This window comes from Ornithodoros turicata, chromosome 5, assembly GCF_037126465.1.
Source record: "Ornithodoros turicata isolate Travis chromosome 5, ASM3712646v1, whole genome shotgun sequence".
Taxonomy (NCBI): Eukaryota; Metazoa; Arthropoda; class Arachnida; order Ixodida; family Argasidae; genus Ornithodoros; species Ornithodoros turicata.
Genome location: NC_088205.1, coordinates 72,868,738 through 72,879,430, shown reverse-complemented (window position 1 = coordinate 72,879,430; position 10,693 = coordinate 72,868,738). Strand labels below are relative to the sequence as shown.

Here is a 10,693-nt window from a genome sequence, read left to right as displayed (position 1 = left end):
GATGCCGCTACAATAAATATATTTTTCTGCTCATACAGACAGTACTACATCGAAACATCGACGGTCTAGGGCACAGGCGCTAGATGTTCCAGTCGAAAGAGGGCATTCATTCTCTCGAATTCATAGAGGTCTCCCTGGCGAGAAGGGGCAGCGGAGGGAAGAAGATATTGAAAATTCGTTAAGCAGATTTGATCGATTTGAGACAGACTTCGCACACGCACTTGACAGTTGTGCGAATCTTACGGAACGCAGTGCTTTGAGCACTGAAGCGTCATTGACAGACGACTTTCCAGGCGAAGAAGGCTCAGTGACGAAACCGTCAACAGACTCCACTGGCACCTATCCACCTTCATCACAGCCACTGAGAGTAATATCTATTTATTCTGTATTGTTCGATAATCTCCCTACAAGAAATGTGAACGACATGTTGCCTGTGGATGTGCCAAGTGCGAGCATTGGGAGAGCCATCCCGCCGCGTGCATCAAGAAGGCTTGCTGGACGCAATTTAACGGCAAGAAAACAAGGACTCAGTGATGCCCCAGACACGCTTATCCACACTTCAGATTCTTTGAAAGTAGTGATAGGCGAAGATACTGCTTCCACGAAGCCGTTCCAAAACAGCCGAGAACTTGAGTCCAGTGATGTGTCTTGGTCATGTTCGTCTTCAGAGATTATTCCGACTACAGTTCTGTCAGATGAAGCTGCAACAACACATAATTTACAAGGCGTTTTGCACCAAACCGGAGAGGACCTAACAGGATGCGCATCAAAGGAAAGCACACTAGAGCAGACATTCTTCAGCATTTCTCGATCTTTGATCACGCCAATAAATGTGCGTGACCTAGAAGCTGAAACAACATGCCGAACGAATATATCGGAGCCGTCTCTTTCGCGTCAGCCATTACTACGACCGCCAACAAAGGGCAGCTGTTCGACCATGGCTTCAGAAGCACAGAAGGGCGCGGAGCAAATACTGTGGCAGCGTACCAAAAGGGCCTCTGAACCAATATGTGCAGAAATGAGGATCCCACATACGTACCTTTTATGTCGCTCAAGAAGTGTGCCAGATTCATTTAATGCGCTTTCTCGGGATAATTCTGCAAGCTCTTATGATACGTCCAGACCATACCAAAGGTCTCCGCAAGGTATGCCCTCGAAGGAGGACTATTTTCAACGGCACTCTGGAGAATCTGCGGCGATGACGAAGGAACATAGTCTCACATCGCACAGTGTGCAGTCAGCTGCTTCCATAGGGCTCACGAGGCCCCCAGGGTACATCGTTACAACGAATACCCCAGTCGAAGTGAGAGACAATCTTGTTCTATTCGAGCCAGCAGAACTGTATGCAACCAGAGGAATATTGCATTGTGTTTCTGATCGAATGCAAGCTGTTTCAGCGAATGCGGGCACGGCAGATGTTCCCTCTGCTTTTGAACGTACTCATTACAGTACTATGGTACCGCAATGTCCCCCAAGCAGTGAAGATACATCTTTTGAAAGGGAACAGCCTGCAAGGCTGCTTGTGGTGCGAGGTACGAGCGTTTCAGGGGATGGACTAGAAGCTCCAGATATAGAAGCGAGAGTTGTGGTTTCGCGTAACCGAGCTGTGCTATCAAACGAGCATCCTGTCAGTAAGATGCAAAAAGCAAATGACACCATCGCTATCATATCAACCTCGCCTCCAAAAAATACTGATACTAGGATGAATGGTGATCTACAAGTAGAGGAAAAGCACGCGGCTCCTGACGAGGAAAGTTCAGGAGTCGTTCTGTATCAAGAGGGGCAACTGTCTACAGGAGGACGCGGTCCATATGTAGGCAAAAGTAGCGCTGGAACTCGACGTAATTTCAAAACCAGCAAAACATGTGACATACCATGGATCACCAAATCATTGGAGGACAAGGAAGACAACAGGATTCAAGGGCGGAAAGCAGGAAACACGAGCACAGCTCTGGACAAGGTACCCGACTGCACGCTACGGAACGGAGCATCGCTACAAACGCGGGACGAGTTCCCTGCGCTGCCAGGAGCAATCGCAGACACCAAGACGCTTATATATAATGCCCGTGCTTCTAAAGTGGAGGACCAGAATGCAGTCGAGAAGGATGTTAAAAACAAAATATTTGACATTCCCGTAGCAGTCCCACGGCAGCGCACGATCGGAAAGTTCTTGCACAGAGAAGACGTCATTGCCAACGACAACGCGTCATTACAAAAGCGGCCGTCGCTGCGCCAGCTTCAAGGGAGAGAATCGAGGGCCCCGTTTATGAGTCGATCAGCGAAACATCCTAGCGATTTGTTGCCAGATCCCGGTGTTACATCAGAGAATGTCGCAAAAAGATCCACAGTTTCCACAACAAATGATCACCGTGTTCAACAAGAAATGTGGTTTAAAGTTACTGATGAACAAGAACGAGGTTCTTTGTTAGTTGCATCGAATGGAGAGCCGTCTCAGCAACAAAATCCCTCATTTGTTTCAGACCATGCGATCATGGACAAGCAGCCGACCTCAACGTCCGTTCAACCTAAGGCAGATTCAGCCTCTCAGCCGGACGCTAGAACCGAAGAACTTGGTGTACAGGAAGTCGACTCTGCGGGTACGGAGCCCCAGCAAACGCAGAGCTCTGCCAACCAGTCCGGTAGGGAACGTATCACAAAGGAGGAGCTAGAAGAGTACTTGAAAGCCGCCAAAAAAATGCAGCTCAGACGAGGATCTGCAATGCCTCCGTCTGGTAAAAGTCCTCCCGGTGGAGGTAAGAAGGCAAAGGAGAAACCGAACGTAGTGATGGAAGCAAAAATAGAGCTTTATGGTAAGGGAAGAGTCACGTTCACGTTTGACGCTGTTGCGGACGGAACGGAGGAGGCAGAGCGCGAATCGATGGTTGACATAACCGATCGTATGCCTTTGGGGCCGGCGACGACACCAAGGCCGTCTATAGTTGACATGGGGGAACGATCGGCAACTCGTCAAGCTTCAGAGCTAAGTAAGAGATCGGTAGACTTCGGCAGTCAAATGAAGGATCAAAGTGTCCTTTACGAACCTAGTGAGCCCCCGAGTACTGTTGGTCATGTGCCTGGCCAAGAAGCGGAACCTGAGAGGAAACCTCAAGTGTTTGCTGAGGGCATCGAACCTCAACTGCCTGTAACCGCGTTTAGATACGAAACAGAAGAAAAGTCTCAACTACCGGTAACACCCTCGGAGCGGACGTTGATTACGGACAAAGATTCGATTCGAAAACATGAAAGCACGACAGGTGGGATTTTTACTGCCGTTCAGACGCCAGTAGGAGCGCAAACCCCATTGTCAAAAGCGCCTGTGCAGGCACGAACAACAGGTGGTCTTTTCACGTTGGTTCAGACGCCAGCTGGAGGGATGACGCCGATACCAATACCACCTGTACAGACACGGACGACAGGGGGTCTCTTCACTGCGGCTCAGACACCAGTCGGGGGAAGAACACCACTCCCTAAAACTCCTGCAATGGCACGAACCACAGGAGGTCTTTTCACCGCAGCTCAGACACCACTCGGGGGAATAACACCACTTCCTAGAACTCCTGCACTGCCACGAACCACAGCAGGTCTTTACACTGCGGCTGAGACTCCGTCCGAAGGAACCTCCCCGCAGCAAAGAACACTCATGCCGGCACTGACACCAAGTAGTTTTCTTTCCGGTGTTCCTACGCCAGATGTACAGTCAGCGTCCTATCCATCTGAAGTGTCGCCCGTACCAGAAGCTGCGATGGCTGCAGTTGCAGGATCTAAAAGTTCTCTTGAGTCCCCCGCGTCAAGAGAAACGTCCCCGCCGCAAGAAACACCAGCAGCACAGATGAAAGCAAATGAAGAGATGTTATCCCATGAATCGGCAGCAACACCTACGGAAGGGAGCATAGACACTACAGAGCAAATAGCGTCACAGAAGAAAATTGTTCCAGAAATTACAAAGGAAGAAGGCGCATCAAGTATTGTTCTTGAATATCCAACCAGTGAGTCCTTCGGGAAACCAAGAGACGTTTCTTCCTTTAGGGAAACCACGCCAGCAACGTCTCTACAAACGTTCGGGACAGAAGAAAAGAAAGTTCTGGAGACAATTACAAAAGATGCAGAGACGAAGCTGGAAAGAACTGCTCCCGAAGCACCTGCACAGTTGTTAGCACCCTTTACGGGAGTCACGGAAGAGGCGGAAACAAAAACACTTGTGAGTACCTCCTCCGTTGAAGTATCAACAGATATGAAACTGGTGAGCGATACGCATGAAGAAGTGCTCTCAGCAGTATCTGTATCGCCAGAAGAGGTGAAAGTAGCGCATGCAGACGTCACAGATGAGAGAAAGGCAGGAACACCTGTGACTGTTTCTAGCATTGACGAGAAAGTATCGGCAGACACTGTCCAGGAAACCGTGGATGCATCATCGAGAACCTTAAGAGATTTGGAAAGCGTTACGCATGAAGTCGAAGAGGCGTATTCAACAGTGTCTCTTTTGCAAGAAGATATGGGAGTATTGTCCAGAGGTTCCGTTGAAATGGGCACGACAGAAACTGCTGCAAGCATTTCAACCGTTGACGAGAAGGTATCACATATTTCCCAAGAAATTGTGAATGCATCATCGAAAACCCTGAGAGAACTAGAGAGCATTGCATGTGAAATAGAAGACTTATTTTCAGCACTATCCATAACGCAAGAAGAGATGGGAGCACTGTCTGGAAGTACCATAGAAAAGCCCGTGACAGAAACACCTGTAAGTGTACCTGCCGTTGCAGAAAAGGTATCGGTCGTTACCCAGGAGAATGTGGATGCATCATCGAGAACGCTGAGGGAAATAGATAGCGTTACACATGAAGTAGAAGATGTATCTTCAGCAGTGTCCATATCACCAGAAGAGATGGGAGCACAGTCTATAGGTAGCGCAGGAAGGGTAGTCACTCACACATCTGTAAGTGTTTCTTCCATAGACGAGAAAACGTCAGCAGACTCTACCCAAGGAACTGTGAATGCATCATCCAGAACCATAAAAGAACTGGAGAGCACTACTCACGAAATAGAAGAGGTGTATTCAGAAGTATACATATTTCCAGAAGAGCTGGAAGCGCCGTCCACAAGTGCCAGAGAATACCTAGTGACACAAATGCCTGTAAGCGTTTCTACTGTTGAGAAAATATCAGCTGATGCTGATCAAGAAACCGTGGAGGCGTCATCGAGAGCACTGTGGGAACTCGAGGGCTTTGAACATGAACAGGAAGAGGTGCTTCTAGACATATCGAAGTTATCATACGAGTTGGAAGCGCCGCCTACAGGCATTAAAGAGCCAACAGCAGCTGGAACAGCTTCTGTGGAAGAAGGCATGTTGTCAGAATATGTCGCCCAAGAAATTTCTGGAGACGCATCGAACACGCTAGGGCGACTCGAGAGTTCTACACGTGAACTAGAAGACATACTTCATTGGATATCGGGTCTGAAGGAACATGCTGCCTCTATCCTTGGACCTCCTGAGGAAAGAGCAAAAATGACTACGGCAGGTGGGTCTACTGAAACGCACAAACAACCTGACTTGGGAACCGTCATAACATCCGGCGCAGCCGTTAAAGTCGTCACGGAAGCCTTGAGCAAGCCGGATGAATTGGGGACTGTACAGGAAATGACATCAAGAGTATTGACTCCTGCGGAGGCGGATGTTTTCTCTTTCGAACGTTCTGAAGAGGAACCAGAAAGCAGACCTGTGTCACCTGAACCGACCAAAGCTGTAACTGAATTCTCAGTCGGTTCAACACTACAACTCGCTGAGGAACAGCTCCCATTGGAAGTCGAGTTACTTGAAGGAGGTCTCAGTGTTGAACTAACTCGAAGAGAAGCGCTTTCAGAAGCACTGTGCTCGGAGAACATTACGGAAGCCTTGAGAAGACTAGCAGAAATTCTGTCAGTCACACAAGACGTTGCAAAGGCCTATTCGGAAGCCTTAGCTGGGAAGAAAACCTTCATTTCTCCGCAAGACGTTGGCGAATTCACATCAGTAGGTGTTCCCTCTAATAGAGATATATCGCAGGCTTTCGTGCCACTAAGTGATACAGCCACTCAGCTAGCAGAACCTTCTGAACAGAGAATAGTCGCAGGAGAGGCGAATATTGGTGAACTAACAACGCCTTTGCCTGAAAATGTTACGGAAGCACTAAGGAGATTGACTGAAATTGTGACTGCCACACAGGAAGTAGCTAAAGCTTATGCTGAGACCGTGGTTCTCAAGAAAATAGCTCTTCCAGTGGAACCGAAAACTGACGTCGACACGCGAATAGCAGCTGAAGCATATGATAAAATAATGGATCAATCGATGATGGAGAGAGCAAGTCCTGTGCCTTTAGATGCAACACAGCTCGTTGCAGAACTTCGCCCTGACGAGAGCCCAATGGTACCTACAAAAATATCAATTTCCCAGCCCGAAACAGCTGTTCAGGTACTGGAACAAACTGTGTTGGACACAAGGATGACCGAGAAAGTGGAATCAGTGGAGCCGTTAGAACTGCCAGCGACTGGCGTAGGAGCAAGTGTGCTCGTACCTGTGGGAGAGGCGGAAGAACAGGGTATAGTTGAAATGGTTACGGAAGCTCTGGGACGTCTCGTAGAAGTAGAAACAAGTATACAGGCAGTGATAAAGGCCTATTCGGAAGTATCATTTCTGAGGGACGTCTCAGTTGTACCGGTGCCGGCAGATAGAACAGGACTGATAGATGCTAGAGCCGAAGTCGCAAGTGCACACTTGTTTCGAGAAGCTGCGCTTCCTAAGCCTGTAGAAGTAGAAACCAAAGAAATTATGCAAGCTGTTGAGAACGTGCAACTTCAAGACGGTTTCCTTGGAGACCTTGTGGCACTAGGCGTACAAGAAGTATTGCAAGTTGAACAGCTGGTGCCAACGGACATACGCGATGAGCATCTTGTGGAACTACCAGATAAGCAGCTTAATGCCGTAGAAGTATCTCCCACGGAAGTAGTACCTGGGCTATCGGGGGAAACCGTTGCACCAGAAGGTTTGACTGTAGAATCACCGGGTGCTCTAGAACGTACACCTCATGGATGGGATGAAGGACATCGTCCAGAGCCTGAGGATGTACATCCGGCTGAGGTTCGGGCGCTATGGCAAATCGAACAGGATGTCGCTACCCGAGTGGGAAAATACGTTGTTCCCGAAGACCTCGCACTTTCCCGAGATGATCATGTGTCCTTGCTTCCAACCCCGCCAGCTTTTATGCGCGTGGTAGGAGAACAAGACCAAGAAACAGTAGCCACAGACGTTGTGGTACGGGCTCTCAAGGACGAAACGTCACAGCACGAAGCTCCGGACGCTGCAGAAGGACTTGTTGATGATGTTCAAGGAGCTCAGGGCACGTTGGATCTTGAGATGGAAATATCGAAAGGGATCTTGAAGGAGGCGTTAATAGTGAGAGATGCAACGACTGCACGGGAGATACACCCGGAGCTACAACACGACGAAGCATCTGCCGAGGAAGCTGAAGCGCCTGTAGATTTGGAAACCATTCCATTCAATGTAAGCGAAATGGACTGGGAAACAGAGCTACGCCAACTTCGTGACAACCGGCTACTGTCCAAAGGAAAAGAACCTAGGAAAACAAAGCCCAGCATTGCCGAGGAAGAAGCAATAGGAGTACCGGTTGAAATAAGTTCAACAGTTGACAAGCAGGAACCCCTTACAATTTTGCGTGAACTTGACGTTGTGAAGACAGTATCCGGAGGCTATGAGATTGTTGTCACGTGCGAACGGGAAGTGAAACGGCTTAGCCCCGACTCAGCACCCTTCATACTAACCGGTCAGCTCCCAAGTTCTACCGCGTCAAGGTCGACGCAGAAGAGGAATCTGGCATTGCCTGATAAGGCTCTGGACGATACACAGCTGAGTGCTAGTAAAAAGCTGAAAGATATCGAGGAAAGCGAAAGCTCCAGTAAGACCCCGAAAGGTAAAGCTTTTGAAGAAGCCGAGAGAGAATCGCCAGTCAGGAAGGAGCACCACATTAGCGGTTCCAAAGTGGAAAGACTGCGTCGGAGAACATCAGTTCCAAAACGGATTTCTCTCTTTCGGCCACCTCCCGACATAGTGGAGGAAATGACGGTCGACACCACAGATGTGGCACCACATGAGAAGGGAAAAGACAGCAGCGGAGATGTCGACTCTGAGAGTGTGGTACAGAAAGAAGAGGCAACACAGGATGACCTTCTTCTCTTACCTGACTCTGAAAAGTGTTCCAGGGAACCGCCTAAAGAGACGCCTCTGAGAAGAAAGAGAACGTCACTGCCTACGTCTGACGCAGGGGTAACTGATATGACAGGACGGGATTTGAAAATTCTAACTGAAGGTAGCCCTGATCAGTCTGGTCACTGGCTAATGGAGGGGCCGCCTGAATGCTACAGAATGCCAGAACCTCGACCACGAGGAGTGCTGGATACATCACGCCGAAGTATTACGCGGGGTGGTACAATTGAAAGAGAACAGCCATATAAGGAACAGATTGGAAAGGAAGAATGTCAGTCTCCTGATGGTTCTGTGCAAGTATCCGGAGACACTGCGAACGAAAGTAGCTACCCGGCAGAAGCGCAGGCAAGCTTGGAACCTAGGGAAATTCAAAAACGGGAAATTTCTTTGAGGCAAACCTATGCTGAGAAACAGGAACCTTTGTCGCAGAGGATGATCCTGGAGCACGACGGTGACACTAAAATTTCAAATAGGCGTGAGGCGCATTCCCTGCCCGCTGAAGAAGAGCTGCTTCCCCGGACACTCTGTGATCTCACGGAAACTGCGGTTGCGCATCAGGAACTTCTATCACAGGAGGCGCAAGATCATAGAAGTGTCAATACGGCTGACGAGGAAAAGCTAATGGAAAGTGCAATTGTGGAAGATAGACCAACCCTTCCTCAAGTAGTCCTGAAACGAGACGTCGTCGCTAATCTCTTAGACAAGAATGTGACAGAAACGTGTGCGCCAGCAGAAACCTTGGGTGGAGACAGACGAGTTGTGGTGCTGACGGAGGAGACCACAGTCCCTGTTGAAGAGGAAAAAAGTGAGGTAGTAGTTTTGTGGAGCAGGGGCGAAACCGTCGCGATACAAGAAGCCGAAGCCGTAGAAATACCAGCTGAACAAGAGATGTTACCAAACAGAATAGGAGTCGACAACCGCAACCACCATTATGCTGATGGCTTCCATGCTCACTCTGGAGGTCTGATTCCTTACGCAAGACAGCACAAGAGGAATGCAGAAGCCTCACGAAAAAAAGGCACAGTGGTGCGTGCTCTAATGCCTTTGCCCAAAGTTAGAGCACGGCCACCAAGGTCTTTGATTGAGAAAGCTAATCAAGACGTCAGCGGAAGCATAAAAGATCTTACGGAGATCTCCAGCGGAATGATCGAGACATTGTATGACGTCGGTCTGTGCGAAGCGAAACGTGCAAGTGTGGAAGTTATACCGGAAAACCTTGTGATCATGGAGCAACCACAAAGCCGAAATGTGTCTTCCGGCCGCGAAGATATTCCACATGTTTCACGTACGATAATTAGCGCAACGCATGTTCCTGACGTTTGTAATTGGAAACAGGACGTTGCTGAACGGTTCACAGAAGGCTTGTCTGCTGAGAGAAAACCGTTTCCGCGAACTCTTAGTAAAAAGGGAACCAAACAAGAAAGCGAAGTAGTGATCATATCCACCGGGGTCAAAAATACTAAGCACCAAAATATTGAAAGGATACACGCAGACGACGTGGGATTGACTAGCTTAGGCGTTCCAGCCGTCAGAGAGCCGTTGTCCCGAAGAGTTATTGAGAGAGAAGATTATGTAGCAACGGCCAGAAGGAGCACTGCAATGCGTTCCGACACTTCACATGGAATCACTGAAAAAATGCGAGGAGAGACCAGAAACCAAGGAAAAGTGGAAGCAGCATTTGGAAAACAAACATCTGTGCAAGTAGCGAGTTCCTCAGAGCCAGTTCCATTCGAAAGAAAAAGGAAGTGCGCTGCATTTTCAGAGGCGAAGCGGAGAACATCACTGCAGACAGCCTTGTGTCCTTGTTATGCCGACGAGGCCGTGGTCCTGGTAACACAGCCCATTGCCGAGAGAGTGCCGTACGTCAATGCCGCACTATACACGGCGCTAGACGATGGCCATGTGAAAGAGAAAGAAGACCAGGATCCCGTTCGTGGAACTCGAGCAATGGTGTCACCGCATGAGGTTGGTTCAAGCCTAGAACACCGTAAGGACAAACGTAAACACGCTGAACTGGACAGGGGATTACGATCTTCAGCTTCTCGTGGTCTACCGCTCTTCTCCGTGGAAAAAATTGCTTCGCACTCGCTACTCTCAATCGAGCCGGAGGACCAGAGGCGACAGAAGCGTAGGGTCAAACGGCCTCCCAGCCACGATAATATGCATGCTCAGATGGGTGCCAATTTCACCACAGCGTGCGCAGATCCACTTCTGAGACGACCACGAACCGAGAACAGAGAGCCCGAGCTGTGCGCTTCTTTTTCGCTGATGTCAACAGAGTTCGCGATGTCCAGCAAAGATGTCCGTGACGCTTCTACGTACACCCTTGAGTCTGATACAGAAGACGATCAGGAGGCCCAGGATGAATATCTACCGCTTTACTTGCACCGGGTCACGCTCAATGATAAGGTGAATAACTATTTAATATTATTGTTATCC

The 10,693-nt window shown here is 49.1% G+C and overlaps 1 protein-coding gene across 3 annotated transcripts in view; it reads left to right on the top strand.

The window, feature by feature from the left end:
- LOC135394745 (uncharacterized) overlaps positions 1-10,693 on the top strand; it is a 36,054-nt gene that overhangs the window by 20,214 nt on the left and 5,147 nt on the right. The window contains exons 8-9 of one of the 3 annotated variants that reach the window (XM_064625661.1): positions 39-2,417; positions 2,481-10,663. In XM_064625661.1, the coding sequence (XP_064481731.1) occupies positions 39-2,417; positions 2,481-10,663 (10,562 nt within the window). Of the gene's footprint in view, positions 1-38; positions 10,664-10,693 lie in introns of all 3 variants that reach the window. The other 2 variants (XM_064625662.1, XM_064625660.1) reach the window with 2 other exon arrangements.